The following is a 15,042-nucleotide window of genomic DNA, read 5'->3' on the forward strand; positions in this document are numbered from 1 at the left end:
CACTATTGAAGTATTGCCTATTCCCAAAATAACGCGGAAAATATATTTTCAGTTAAGCGGTTCAAACCGGTTCGAACCGTTATTTTTGTTCCCCGGAACTGAACCGGAGCTGAACCGAAAGCCATGAACCCGAACCATAAAAATTTCGGTTCGACACTCTGCTCCTCGCAATTATAGCAATCCTGTTTTCGGCTCACGAGTCGCTTGTGCCAAAGCAAAATAATAATGCTTTTTAATTGGCGTTATTTCGTGGTTTTTACCGATCCGCATAAAACTAAACACAGCACTGTCATGCTCGACGTTGCACATCCTACATTTTTTTTTTTAAATATCTTTTAAGAAAATACCTTTTATTAAACTTTTATTAATATTTTTTTAATAAAATAACAAAAATGTTAAAATTTTCAAAAGTTTTTATTTAAAAAAAACATTTAAATTAAACAAAACTTTACAAGCCCAACCACATTTTAAGTCGAAAGTCGTGCAAATTTAAGAAAAATATAGCTAGGTGTTTCACTAAAAAGCTGATTTTCATCAATTATTGAGTGATGCCTAGTTTCACGCAGTTTTTAGAAGTTAAAACCGCGCTCACGTCATCAAAAAAATTTTTTCGCCAAAAATATTTTAGGGCATGGCTACAGACACTGCGGCAAAAGGCCATGATTTTTTTTTTATTATTATTGGAAGCGGTTGAGCGCAACGTCTGGGACGTTTGACATGGAATGATCCTAAAGTCATGGTTAAAAAGTATAAACAACCGAGCACTGGCATCTGGGACCTGCAGAGCCGCCAAGTTGTGCTACCCTTTCCTCAAAGCCTCGCGGTCTGTGCTTAAAAAGCACACAAATCCGTTTCTCGCTTGTGCTGAGGAGTTGTATATCAGATTCCGCTAACATGCAGTAAGAATTATGTAGGACAAACGGGCAGATGCCTGAATGATAGTATCCGAGAACACAATCTTAACGTCAACAACTATCGGGATGGCTTCGGATGCAGGCCGTTGTTTGACAAATTGTGCCATTTTTCGGCGGCACTGCGCTTTCGTAAAACTTTTCACGTATTTTCAACGGCAAGTCTCACGGCTTACAGAAGGTTATAAAAAACTTATTGGGCGAGTAACGGCGAACAAAAAGAAAACTTATCTTATAACACGCTACTGCCAGCCACCGCAACGCTCCAAAAACATGGTTCTTTAACGTGCAAGATGGCCGTCCGGCGGCTTCACTCGCGGGAGCTGGAAGCGCGATTTAGCCATTGTCATAGAGATTAGAAGGTGCAAATTTCTGCATGTTTCTAAAGAAACTTTAATAAAGTGGGCTATAAATTATCACCGTTGATTTATAAACTTAACTGTTATTCGCCTTATTCGTCACGAGCCTCAAATATATTTCATTAAGAAATAAATGAAAGCGTTTTGGTTTAGTTTCGTCGGAAACGGCGGGAGCAAGAAAAACAAAAATTCCAGCTGACCACCTTGATCCAAACGAGTTGTCTCTTCCTCTGTGACGGTGTGTACACGTTGTCAAGGTATTTAATCGCTCTCGAATTTCTTGCCGATTTTTCGCGGTTAAACTGTAGCCTAGCTCGCTGTAATCACCTCACATACACAGTTTAATGTGCTGGTCATCGTTCCCACCAGGAGAGCTAAAGTTCAAAACTTCACGCTTTCAACATCAACTCCAATATTCGGTACAGTGAACCCATGCTGTCTCCGAAAGCCGGTAGTTTTGATGCGTTCTGAATCTTTAAAACCAAAATTAATGTCCGATTCCTGTGGGGACGATAAATTAGGGTAGATGTAGAATATAGCAGTCATATGAGCGTTTTCATAAACCTAGATTATGGCGCAGGTTCTTGGTTTATCGTAGTACTGCTCACTCTGGTAGCTTCACTGGCTTCACGTGCTCTTAGGAGAGGATGGTTCCGAGCGCCGCTCAGGCGTAAAACAGATAATGTAGATAATTCAATGCACGGAGCGCGGTTAAACTTTTTACACGGGTATTTTTCGGTAATGCATTGATCACACCCAAATTTCATGAGTAGGTTTGTGTAACCAAATTTAAAAACCGACGTACAGTTTGCGCTTTCTACTTTTGCCCACCCCCTCCTTTGCTATATTTCCTCTTTTTACCTTGCCCCAGTTTGGCTTTCCTCGCAGCAATGTGTTATTCATATGCACAGGGAGCGAAATGGAAACAAACCGTTTGGCTGACGCAGCGACTTGCAGGTGTCACCACGTAGAACAAAAAAAAAAAAAGTAACGCTTCTTATGAGGTGAACACCCAAAAGCAGATCTGGCAGTTCTGAGCGTGTGGGGTACCATTGGTTCAAGCATTTTAGTTCTGTCTTCTGAATTCACTGTCTGTTTTGCTTAACTGGCGAAGTAAGATATTGATGGGACTTAACGAGGTCATGTGATGATAAAAGTGTGGTTTGTATCCTGACCAATCTATTTTGTTTTTGTTTTATTTTAGATGCTTCGATTGCTCCTAAGCCTCTCCTGCCTCTGCCTGTGCCTCGTGCAAGGCGCTGACGAAGAAGTCACAGAAGCTCGCCTGCTCGTACAAAAGCGAATCCTGAACCGGTATCTTGTCGAGGGGCGGGACATCATCGTCGATTACAACATCTACAACGTCGGCGGAAGGTGTGTTGGGTTGTAAAACCAGTGTGCGCCCAGTTGGTTTGAACATGTGTCCAATGAACCAAACAGACATTCCTGCGAGATGATTAGAAGGGCACCTAACGCCAGAAAAATACATCAATTTTTTAGTGCCCAGTGCTAGAATATGGCACTAAGACGCCACCCGATTAACCTCTCCCGTGCAGTTTTGTTAAGAAAAATTTGCAGCATAGTTGTAAACGAATTTCCACCAAAAGCAGATAACCAGCATGGAGAAGTATGACGTCGCCAACTGTGGCGGGAAATTCGGTTGTTTCTTTCCCTGCAACTATACGTTCAAGTTTTCCTTAAAGTACAATACTTTATATATTTCGGCGGCCATACAAGTCATGCTTTATGGGATCTAAAAGACTCCTTTATAAGTGTAAGATTGTATTGCAGTACTCGCATTTCGATTGTCTCTTACTTGGTACTTGCTTGGTACATGACCAGCGCTGCCCTGGACGTGAAGGTCGTGGACAACTCTTTCGGCGAGGGAGACTTTGAGGTTGTCAGCGGCCTTCTCAAGTTCAAGCTCGACAGGCTTCCACCGTATCCTTTCTCTACGTTTGCATGCTCCCTCTTTCCAACGCTCTTTTCATAAGGAAAGAAACTTGGCGGCTGCATGTGTCGGTGATGCACCTTGGTGCACCCAGCCTCTAGTGTCACCTGACCCTTTTCGACTCTTCCTGCTGTACTCGCTGGTTGATTAATCATCACGTTTTTGATGTGAAAGGGGAATGATTTTGGCATTCTAAACTCTCCAAGATGCATATGTCAAGTTGGAGTCCTAGAAAGACGCGAAAAACTCAACATACAAAAATTAGTTGCGCATCTAGGCCGGTCCGGTGTGCCTCCCGAATTTCCATCTCTCCATTTGTTGTCACTTAGTCCAGGAACTAATGCCTGCTTTGAGGCTGAACCCTGCCTTAAAGCAGAACTTTAAAGGGATGCTGAACAGAAATTTGGATTTTGCAAAATAAGGCTGCAGTAGCGTTGGATGGGATGCTACGAACTCCAAAACATCAGTCGTACGTCGATATCTCAAACGGAAGCCATATTTTGGAAAAGAATGGTGCGATCAAGCGAGAACTGTGACGTCACGACTCTTCTGGAACAGTTGGGAATGAGGGGAGGTAGCCTCGCTTCTCTCCTCACTTTAGTTTGCTTGCTCGGGGGATGAAGTGAAAAGGAGGGGGAATGAGAATCGTGACGTTATATGACTCGTCGGACGTGTTCAATTGCGCACTTCTTTCCCAAAAATACGGTCATCCTTTAGAGATATCGCTGTATAAGTGATGTTTTAGGGTTTGGCAGCGTCCTGCCTATCGCCCCAGCCATGTTTGTGAGCTCTAAATTTTGGTTCAGTTTCCCTTTAAAGGGGCACTGACACCCCAAAGGTCATATTTTTTGTTGTTGTCTAAAACGATGCAAACTGTAGTCAGGCACACAAAAAATACTGCAACACAAAAAGAAAAATCCCCCGCGTGCGTGCGCCTTTTTATTTTTGGCACTTTTCTCTTCCTCTTTTCACCTCCTTGCTTCTTTTTTATTTGAGGCATCAAAAATTATGAAATTGGAAGCTTTGTAAGTGACGGTTCTGTAATATTTAATAATGGCATTCTTAAAACATTTTTTAACGCAATTGCAAACACACTGGCCTTTCTTTTTGAAATACCGAAAATCAGTCAGAAAACATGGCGGCACTAGGCACATGTATCAGTGAGGATGATTGGTGAGTCGAGGAATCGGACAAAGTTCTCTTTTTTCTTTTAAGTGCCCGGCGACCTCTCAGATTTCAAAAAGGAAATCGTCAAACGATCAGAGCAACTGTGTTTGGTGTCTGTGTACCATAGTTTCGGTTGCGACTCCGCCGGGGCAGCCTCTTACGGAGAACCGGCGTGACGTGGCCCCTCTTGTCGCTCACAAAAGTTCACTCGTGTTCTCTTCGACCTTGCACCGTTTCAAAGAATTTGAGATCGCTGAAAGGGCCCTGAAAGAACTTTAAGCTCAAAAGTGAAGAGTCGTCTGCTCACAACGAGAGGCGGCAGGCACGGAGGAGAGTGTGATTGCTGGACACGGCCGAGCATGACACTTCGGGTCCGGACAGTTCGGAGGCGCGAGAGAAACTCGTGTTGTAGTGCGACTCAATCATTGACGTTGCTGCACTGGTGTGGACCGCGCGGGAACTTCGAATTCGGCTTAGGGAAATTGTTTTTTTACTTCACAAATACTGAGTCCCCAAGTTTTGAATTTTGAAGGTAATGTCCAAGCATCGTTTTCAATCACTCATATAATAAAAAAAATTTAAAAAAAATCATTGACCTGTTAGCTTCTTTTTAAGGCATGCCTGACTGAGAGGCCAACATGTGGCTACGCTGACCTTTAAGAGGCGCCTTGCCTCGGTAGATAAACAGAGATTGCGCTGTGCATTAAACAAACAAAAAAGGATTAAAAAAAAATTGGCTGGATTTTTGTTTTGTTTTAGAGATTGATTGCAGCAGACGTTTTCCTTGACAGTCGAATGCCTCAGAGGTAGCAATGTCACCCACACCGCTGTCGTCAGGGCTATCAAGTATGGAAGGTTCAACTTCACAAGCGCCGAGGTCACCTATAGAAGCTCGGAGGACAGCAAGGAACTTCAGGTTTGTCTCTGAAGTTGCCTCTTACACGGTCAGTTTTAGTCTGTGGGTTTACTTGTCTTATCCTTGCGATTTATTGTTTGCAGTGGCTTTGCGGTTTGCATACCGGTGCACGGAAAGCCGTAAACATGGTTTTTTTGCTTTCTCTTTTTTAGTTTGCTCACACCGCTGAGCCTGGAGAGGGCGGCATAATCGCAGTGAAGGACTTTGACCGCAAGTTCTCCCCACATGTGGTAAGTTGTGTACAGTGTTGTCAAATCGGGAGAACTCTATAATGCAGACAACCCACTGTTAACAAAGCAGTCTTCACCGATAGTTTTTATACTCCACGACATTTCGAAATGATAGCCATCGTATTATTTTCTCAAATGGTACACATTTTGATACTGCTGCCAAATATTGTGTGGCAATGTGACAACTCCACCTTGGGTTCCAAACTTTGTTAGTTAAAACCTGTGCCCTTTAAAAAGGTGTGTGCACAGTTCTTGCGCATAGTTCTGATGGTTACAACCACTTCACTACTCTCTTTTAACAAGGTGTGCCAGAACCCCTACAGGACACCACTTTTTAGTCTTGCACAGGGCAGCCCTCGAACATTCTGACGCGGAGAAGCGCCATTGTGCCTTGGCATTGTTGCAGTGGAATAGCTAAGAAACCTACAGACGTTGCCACCAGTAATGCACACACCATAATCGGTGACAGTTAAAGAATTCAGTAGAGTCTCCGCCTCCGGCGAGAGCTTTCTGCCTCCTTCTGTCTCGTCTACTTTGTCTTCAGCTTTCCTTCCCAGTCCCGGGGGTGGCCTGAATTCTTAGCCTGTCGCAGACTGGAGGAAGTGTATCGTTTATAGTAGTTTTGTGTAAATGCGTGGCTCAGATGTCGTAAAATAATGCCTAAACATAAAAAAAAGAACTACTGGGGATCGGGGCGTTCAAAGACCGCTCGAGGGCAATTCCCGGTGCAGGCCGTCGTGGCACCAGCTTCATAATGTATTTCCTTGCACTTGCAGCTGGACTGGCTGGCATTCGCAGTGATGACGCTCCCTTCCCTTGGCATTCCCTTCCTGCTCTGGTTCAACAGCAAGTCCAAATACGAGGCCATTCTGAAGCAGTTCAAGAAGCATTAGCATGGTTGTTGGACTTGAAAAAGGGTGGGGTTGTAAATGATTTTTTTTTAAACCGTCACTTTGTAATAAAAGAAGAAAAAATGAAAGACGTTTACAATCCCCTGTAATGCCGAATTAGAGCGCAGCTCTTGAGGAGGAGGGGGAAGGTGCGGATAGGAGGGTACGCCCCTCCTCTCCTCCCCTTTAAGGGAAAATTTTCTGCTAAATTTAGCGGAGAGTTTTGCCCATTAAATTTAATGGGGAAAATTTTCTGCTAAATTTAGCGGAGTTTTTCTCTCTGAATTTAGCGGGGAAAATTTTAAGCTAAATTTAGCGGGGAAATTTTCCCGCTATATTTAGCAGGAAAATGTTTTCTGCTAAATTTAGCGGGGAAAATGTTCTGCTCAATTTAGCGGGAGATTTTTCCGCTAAATATAATGGGGAAATTTTTCCGCTAAATTTAGCAGTAAAATTGACCCATAATGCAATGCGCAATGACGTCACGTGTGATGTCATCATGGGAAACGTCCCATAATGCACCGCGCGGTTACGCCGACGCCGCTCAGGCCAGAAACGGGCGCCTAAGAGCTGTGCTCTAAAAATGCTGCTCAAGTGCCCAACCTTTCGATCTCTGGGCACAACTGTTGCATGTTAAGAATGGTGGCATGAGCTTTTTTCACAAAGCCCTCCATCCTTTCCATTTTAGCAGAGCGAATGTTAGAGAGGAGGCAAGTGGAGGAGAGGAAACTACAAATTGTGCAGAGTGGAGAGCTTTGGGGGGTAGCTCTTCACCTTATGTTGCACTGCACCTAGTGTCTGTATACCTCATTGATTCCAAAATTTTGCCACAGTGATTAGTCCACTCATGTCTTACAACATTCTTTTACGTGCCAGCGGCTTGTGGGGGCTGCCAGTCTGTTGCAACGGATGTGGTTTTGAAGCGTGATGCTTCACAATTTAGATCCAGTGTTACAACACTGACGATAACAATTTTGTTCTGTTGCAACTTGTTAGACCAAGCAGGCACTTCCCGTTAGGCAGTGATGACGATTATGCAACACTTCTTACAGAGCAACATGATCCAAATGGCATTCAGTGGCTTGTTTACTGGTGGTGCCATCCGTTGTGGATTCTCCCTAAATTGATGACTCACTAATATGACATCACTTTAGGAATCTTCACTTCATGAGAAAATTTCGATACAATGTGAACCATTGCCAACAGGTTGTCCAATAAATTTGGATACTGTTGCGATAGCCTTGTTCCAGCAAAAGGAGTACTACTTTTAAAATGCACGACTCCATGGCCGAAATATTGCAAGGTTTGTCAACTTGCACAATTGTAGCATCAGCTTTCTTTGGGAAAAAGTCAATGTTCACTTACCTCCATGTTGCATTAGCAAAAAGTTTTAGAACTGGAAGATGCACTTGCAGAAGAAAAACAGTCACACATTTCTAAAGTACAATCATCAAGAATTCAGGATATATACAGGAAGATAACTCCCTGTTGGGAGGTGAGTGGCTAGGTACTAAGAGAGACTCTGGTCTATTGTAGATAAAAACTGGAGGCTGAGACTAATGCAAGCTATGTCAAAAATTGGTACAGCATACTAAGTTCCTTTAATTTCAGTCTCTTCTAGAACAAGCATGGATTTCTAGGGTAAAGAAAATGATAGCACTTCTGGGCATTGCTTTAAAAAATGTTTAATCGCTTAAAAAAGAACACACTGAGAACACGCTTTATTCCTTGGGGGAAAAATACGCCGGAAAATGTGGCATGGTTATGAAGTATGTGTTCTTCACCCGTCGCATTTAGCCATGATTAATGCTTAAGGTGAAAGAAACTTTTTCGTTGTGAAGAGGCATTCTACGAAATGACCAGACTCTGCAAAGCAGTTCCTTTGAACAATGAGCAACTATGAATTTTTCTATGTGAGCAAATACACACAAGAAATGGACTGGTTTTAGCTATAAGCTGGGTTTAAACACTCAACGAAATATGGATTCATGCGACATGTTGCAGCAAACCACTCACCACCTTCAACCTAAAATCTGAGAGCAATCAAAATGAAGCACTAAGACATTCTACTAATGCTCTGCAGTAGACAAATGAAACAACAAGCATGACTAGGCAGAAAACGCTACAACGCAAAGACGCCCAGAGTAAAACTTAGTTGGAGCTCAATAAATAAAAACAAACATTGATCAAATGTCTGGTTGAAGAATATTAAACATTTGGATTAAACATTATCAGCCTATTTGATGCAACAAGGTCACTGGTAGAGGCTATACTACCACTTAGCTGATCGAGGAAACGTTACAATTGTGTATTACCTTTCCACTCTGAATGAACGCTAATGCAGAGTTGTGATACTGCATGTTTTTACCTGTGCCTGACTCGTAATCTTCGCCGACTAATACCGAACAGTGAGGAAGAGCTCGACTGAATAACGATTCCACGCCGCCGCTTTCTGAAAAGCATTGTCACGCCACCGGATTCTTGGCTCGTAAGTGGTTTGTTACAACGCCAGTCTTGTTCTTCGGCATGAGGCAGTAGAGTGTGTAACGAAAGGGCACGACCAAGGTCGGACAAGGTCAGATACGTTCCACGTAGTTTGCGGGGAAAAGCCCCTCCTTTCCTTTGAGCCGTCCGAGCCACCATCCGGACGCATCTGCAAGCCACGTGAAAAAGATGAGCCACTGTTTTATAAAAAAGATCAAAGACGCCACTAAGTTGTATTAAGGCTGGTTCACACATCTGCACGTGAGTCTGACCGACTGCGTTCCCATGTATACTCACGGAAAACTTTTTTGTGGCTATGCAGCCAAAGGTATGGGGGGGGTGTTGTGTGTATGTTTATACAGCCTAGAACTTGGTCTGCCTCACAGGGGCGACGAGTCTCCCAGCTGTAGATGAGAAATTTAGCCAGTGCGGTACAACCGCTAGCCTGGGGTCTTTAACGTGCATCACGCAGTAGTGATACACGACCGCACGCCGGTACGATGCTCATCCAGATCGAAACGGGCAGGGGTGGGGCTCGAACCCAGGATCCCTGGGTTCTGCAGCGCGAGCTTTCGCTCCACGTGCTCTGAACTGGTGTGCGCTAGACCACTCGGCCACCGATCCCCCCAAAGGTATGGGGGCGCGTGCATGAACGCCGTTCAAAGCTCTGCACGTGCATTCCTCCTCTCGTCGAAGATGCCACAGAAAGTTGCCCACGGGTACAAGGCTCTTATGGCAAGAAAACAATTGCGTCTCTTTGGTAACCCCGGACCACTTCCAATTTGAGTAGGTAAGTATTTTGCAAGCTTTGAATGCATAATTCATGGGCTTCAAATGATTCTGACAATGTTTTAAGTAGGGTTCTGTGTTTTTGGTATTTATTTTTCTTCAAATTTATGGGTTATTCATTGGTGTTTATTTTCTTCCCTTGAATCGGTGTTTTTGGTGCCCAATTTCAATGCCGGAGAGAAATCGGTGTTTATCGGACCTGTGCTATAAAGCGACTGACAGTAAAGCCTCGTTAATTCAATCGCCGCTAATTCGGAAATTCTGATAATTTGAACTGCCAATTCGGTCCCGTTAAACGTGTGCAGTAGTCAATGGCACCAAACGCTCATTAATTCGGAGGGAATGTGGCGTGCTATGGTTAATTCGGAAGAATTCGGCAGGTGGCGCAAGCTAGCATCCGTTCCAGAACGTATGACCACTATCCATCTGAGGTGCACACATGGTTTTTCTGGTTTTCCCATGGTTCTTCGCTCTTCCGGTTCTCCATATGTCGCGCCAGTTTTGTTCTGGATTGCCGTGCGTTAGCGCGCTCGTCTCTTGGCATGGAAGCTGCAGAAGTACAGCTGCAACGGAAGAAGAGTAGCACAAGTGACCAATGACCGGAGCGGCAAAATCGCGACACGCGGTGCTATTGTTCCCGAACGCGCCGATAGCGAGAGTGACTGTCACGTTTCATGCCTCAACGCGGGGTGGCCGGCAAAAAGCAGCCCATTCTAAAGCCCGCGTTTTAAGAGCTATCTTATCCCCGAATTTTCTGCCGGCCACCCCCCTGTTCAGGCATGAAACATGTCAGTCACTGTCGCTATCAGTGCGCTCAAGAAAAATAGTGCCGGCTGTCGCAATTTTTCCGCTTCGGTCATCGGTCACTTGTGCTACTCTTTTTCCGTTGCAGCTGTACCAGGCCAAGAATTTAGCGATGAAAGTGGAAATACTCAGGGTCTTGAAGGACGGCGTCTCCCGACAACAAGTGATGAAAAGGTATGACGTCAAGGGAAGCACTTTGGCCACGTTTGTGAAAATTGAGGCCGAGATCCTACAGGCATTCGAGAGTGAGAAGATTACTGCGAAAAGAAAGCGGCTGTGGAAGGAGGTGCACCCGAAACTAGAAGCGGCCTTGCTGTGGTAAATTGTCAGTGCCCTTGGGATGCATAGCTCTGACACTGCGAGTGCGGTGGAGCACCTGACCGCAGTAAGGAAAGTTTTCGTCTCCACCCAAATGTCATCCAGAAAGCAGGCGGCAATAACAGATTTGTTCTCAAAATAAAGGTATGCCACAGGGAAACATTTTCGCGCAATTTTCTTTGTCCTTTCGATGTTTCGACTTTCGAATAATTCTGACATTTTTACTGGTCCCATGAGATCCGAATTAACGAGGTTTTACTGTACTTAGTGGAGAAAATATTATGAGTTATAAATTATATCATCTTCTCCAGTAGTCCTGGTAAAGACAAGGGAAGGGAACGGAGCAAGGAATGTGGTTTCAATAGAAAGGAACAACCTCAAGGACAGTTCAATGCAACTGTGTTCCGGGTCAAAGAGGAAAAAAGAAGTTGGGTAGAAGATTTGTTTCTCCCGTGAAGCTGGCGTTTTCTTTTTTCTTCAAGGAAAGCTTAAATTTGGGTATTTCAGTTTCCAATGATCTAGAGAAAACCCCCTTAAGGGTTAACTTTCGGTGTTTATCGGTATATACCGAAAACACGAAACCCTAGTGATAAGTGACCATTCCTCATAAATAGCATGTTGATTTTATCTCGCAAATACTGGAACACCTCCAGTCTTGTTATACAGGCTGTAAATGTGCTCCAGGGCGGGTTTTCTCATCATAGGCGGTTATGAGCCATTGTGACCGCTTACGGCAGGATAGATGATCTTGGTAACGCATAAAAACTGGGAACTCTAGTTCGATTAGTAGGCGCAGGATACCTTCTTTGAGAATCTCAATGACGTCGCCCTCTGTTACGGCCAGTTCGTCTGTGTCCTGCGGCTCGTAGCCGTAAATGGCTCGGCAGGTTGGAACGGCCGGCTTGGGACGGCCCGGTGGCTTCGGCTTGCCGCCGCCCGGAACGGGACGGGCTTTTCTGGAGTTCCTCCGCTTCTCGCTGGAGAGGAGACGCTTCGAGTCAACAAAAGCAGAAAACAGCAGAAAAAAAAAAAAAAGCTAATTCAGCTTAAAACTTAAAAAAAGAAAAACTAACTTACTCAAAAAAAAAAGATTTTAAGACGAAAAAATAACTGTAAAAGCCAGCTCACGCATACACCACAGTGCGACCTCGTTGATGCAGTGCCCACTTTGTTCTGTATTAGTGATACAGCACAGGAAAAGAACTGCATCAGTGCTACATTTGCTGCATTCGATTTACCTGGTTTCTTGTACCAGCTAGCTGCACTCGGTGCAGACTGCTGTATTCAGTTTACGAGTACAGCCTATCTCAAAGCACGACCAGAAGTACATTGCCCTGCACTATTCTGCACCGTGCTACACTTCTCATGCACGCTGGTGCAGCACCAATGTTCTTATTGTTGATTCAATGCTGCAATGTATCTGTGAACTCGCTTTAACTGACCCTGGAACTCCAGAAAACTGTGCCTGACCCTCGAACTCCGAAAAAGAAATACCATATCCTTCAGTCTAAATCTCACCCCTTTAAAATGGCCACTTTCACAAAAAAGTTGGTACATAAGTCGCACCTTTGCATGAATCGCATTTCTTTGTGCAGTTCACATGGCAAAACTGCACTCATGAGCCCGCATATGTGCACAGTGATTGTGATAAGAAATGTGCAAGCATGAGCCAGTGTCAATATTCTTGTCAACAAATCAAACAAGTTTATAGGCTGCACATAGGCAGCTGACAAACTGCCCCTGTGTTTCTTTTTTGTATGCTTAGAGTTCTAGCCAAGAAAGTCTGGTAGTCCATATTTGTCTGGCTATGACGCCAGGGCGCCAGCAATGCTGGCAACCGCTGCCTGCTGCATCTGTGGCTGCCCCAACCAAATCGAAAAAAAAAAAAAAATAATAAATCTTTCTTTAATATATACCATATCGGGCACTTGACAACAGGCCGCAATCTTTCTTGAACAACACGTTAGTCGATTCGATTGGGCCTTGAACTCTGACTTAGCGGTGCATCCGCCAGAAAGGCTTCTGTCTTCCTACCACTGCTCTCCTCTCTTTCCAAATTATTTTTATTTATTTTTTATGACCTCCTATCCCAGGCATTAAGACTTTAGGGGAGAGTAAAGGGGCCACCAGTGAAGAAAGCAGTCGGCGTGATTTCCATTGATTTTGCTAGTCTAAATGTAATCATAACCTCTGGTATTTAACAAGAACATCGACATGGACTACGACGGAATCAGCAGGAAATGTCGAAACGGTGAGTTCTTGCTGAGGGCGAAGAAGGACAAGTCGGAGATCTCGAAACGATTTAGAAAAATGGTTGACAAAGACGAAGCTATCAGGGATTTTATTGCTCGCAGCACTTGCAAGAAGGCGTATCAGTATTCGAGCCACCAGAGAGGCACATCTAACCTGTTGAAGCACAAATGTTAAATGGCAAATACAACCCTTTGGGGACACACCTTGAAAAACCAAAGCCTTCTTCCTCCGTGACAAGTGCAATGAAGGAGTGTGTCGTCAAGAGCACCGTAGAGTTTATTGCGAGGGATGTGAGACTGTCTGAAGCGATTGTTGGACAAGGTATGGGGACGTTGGCGCAGTGCTTCCTTGGTATTGGAGCCGAGTGTGGTAGACACGATGCAGCATTACCGCTGCCGCACCCGACAACGGTGTCTCGGAATACAGCACATATTGCTGACAAAACATGAAAGCTTGTGAAAGTGGAAATACGTTCCATCGTTGAGTCGCAAGGCGTAGCGGCAACCTTTGATTTATGGACGGATGATTACCGAAAAAACTGCTGCCTTCGTATAACGCCGCACTACACGAAGAACTTCAAGCTGGTGCAGCGCGTGCTTTGCACTACAGTACTCGATAAAGAGAGCAAGAAGACAGGTGAAAACATTCTATCTGCAATACTCCAGGCGCTCCAAAGGTTTGACCATGAAGACTCTCTTGCAAACTTTGCATTTGTTACAAACAGAGGCACGAATGTAATTTCGGTGCTGAGATCATTGGTGTGCCTAAATTGTGGTGCACACAGTCTCAACACTGTTCTTGAGACGACAATCCGTGCTGATGAACGGGATGATGCCACTGCTCTCTCAGATCTTCTCTGAGCCTGTCGATCCTTGATTACATTCTTCAAGCGGTCTGGCCTGCAGTGCCGTTTAGAGTTCTCGCTCACAGGAGACATCAAGACTAGGCGGAACAGCAAGTTAGTCATGTTCTTTTCTATTCTTCAGCAGGGGGAACAAATCATTGCAGTTCTGACAGAGAAAGGCGAAACAAGCCGCGTAGACGACATAGAGAAAAATACTTTGCAGTGTCTCGTAAACTTTCTTGGACCCTTCAAGGCGACGAGTGATGTCATTATGTCATTGAACCCTCTATTTCGTGGTCATGTGGTGAACGCAACTTCTGAAGCACCTAGAGAGAGGAAGTAACGATTCTGAGCTTCTGCAAACGCTCAAAGATACGTGCTCCCAGCTCCTTCAAAAAAAACTGGAACTGCATAGCTTGCACAAGGTTGCTGTGTTTTCTACACCCCAAATTAAAAAGCCTGCGCCTGCTCGACGACTCAGAAAGTTGTTACGTACACAATGACGTCAGGAAGATGATCACAGCTGCCAAAGAATGTCAAGTGACGAAGGAAGATCAAGTCGAAGATGTCAAGGTTATCTCCGCTTCGGAACCGCCTTCGAAAAGAAGAGGACATTCGAACGACGAGGGCACTCTGTCTGATTTGGAGGACACAGACGACGAAGTGGCAGACACGGCAAGTGACGAAGTCAACAAATACATTGCCTTCAAGTGGATCCAGGAGATTGAATTCGATCTGCTGAAGAGGTGGAACTTGCGCTGACACGAGTTTCCTTACCTCACTTTTGTGGCTCAATTCATGCATGCCATTCCAGCAACAAGTGCACCAGCGAAGAGAGACTTCTCATAGGCAGGTTTTGTAATTCAAGAGAGGCGAACAAGCCTGAGTCTTTCCATCGTTAACGATATCCTGTTCCGACACAACAACCTTGACAAGTGAAACAGGGCGTGTAATGCATTGTGGTGAGCGATCGCCTCTCCTCTCTTACTTTTTAATTGCTTCCTTGATACCAGCTGAATGTAAAGGAAAAGCGTTCTATGTTCAGCTGGAATTCAGGTTAAATTGCAACTGTATACTAATGTGTGGAGCTGTATCGAATGAGTGAATCTGATTGACCAGGAAGTGT

General features: G+C 44.5%; 2 protein-coding genes across 3 annotated transcripts in view; one reads left to right on the forward strand and one right to left on the reverse strand.

Annotated features, from left to right (window-relative positions):
- Window positions 1-1,437: 1,437 nt before the first annotated feature.
- LOC8040271 (translocon-associated protein subunit beta) lies at window positions 1,438-6,443 on the forward strand. 2 transcript variants are annotated; one of them, XM_002414068.4, is made up of 6 exons: window positions 1,438-1,527; window positions 2,475-2,644; window positions 3,113-3,211; window positions 5,193-5,304; window positions 5,457-5,534; window positions 6,311-6,443. In XM_002414068.4, exons 2-6 carry the CDS (start codon window positions 2,475-2,477, stop codon window positions 6,425-6,427), a joined length of 576 nt encoding a protein of 191 aa, XP_002414113.1. In that variant the 5' UTR covers window positions 1,438-1,527; the 3' UTR covers window positions 6,428-6,443. The 2 variants fall into 2 exon arrangements, with proteins under 2 accessions (XP_002414113.1, XP_040061137.1); XM_040205203.3 differs by having other exon boundaries at window positions 1,493-1,689.
- A 1,650-nt stretch (window positions 6,444-8,093) lies between these two features.
- Window positions 8,094-15,042, reverse strand: part of LOC8040270 (unconventional myosin-Ie) — a 350,045-nt gene continuing 343,096 nt past the window's right edge. Inside the window, exons 27-28 of the mRNA XM_029979890.3 lie at window positions 11,621-11,796; window positions 8,094-9,077 (exon numbers count right to left, since the gene is read on the reverse strand). Of these exons, the coding sequence (XP_029835750.2) occupies window positions 9,001-9,077; window positions 11,621-11,796 (253 nt within the window). The 3' untranslated portion in view covers window positions 8,094-9,000. The remainder of the gene's footprint in view (window positions 9,078-11,620; window positions 11,797-15,042) is intronic.

This window comes from Ixodes scapularis, unplaced genomic scaffold (genome assembly GCF_016920785.2).
Source record: "Ixodes scapularis isolate PalLabHiFi unplaced genomic scaffold, ASM1692078v2 PGA_scaffold11__112_contigs__length_91849675, whole genome shotgun sequence".
Classification (NCBI taxonomy): Eukaryota; Metazoa; Arthropoda; class Arachnida; order Ixodida; family Ixodidae; genus Ixodes; species Ixodes scapularis.

Coding starts and splice junctions, on each gene's coding strand:
- LOC8040271 (XM_040205203.3), top strand. CDS start 1,615: ATGTGCTGGTCATCGTTCCCACCAGGAGAGCTAAAGTTCAAAACTTCA. Junction 3,212..5,192: donor AAGCTCGACAGGCTTCCACC/GTATCCTTTCTC, acceptor CGAATGCCTCAG/AGGTAGCAATGTCACCCACA. Junction 5,305..5,456: donor AGGACAGCAAGGAACTTCAG/GTTTGTCTCTGA, acceptor TCTCTTTTTTAG/TTTGCTCACACCGCTGAGCC.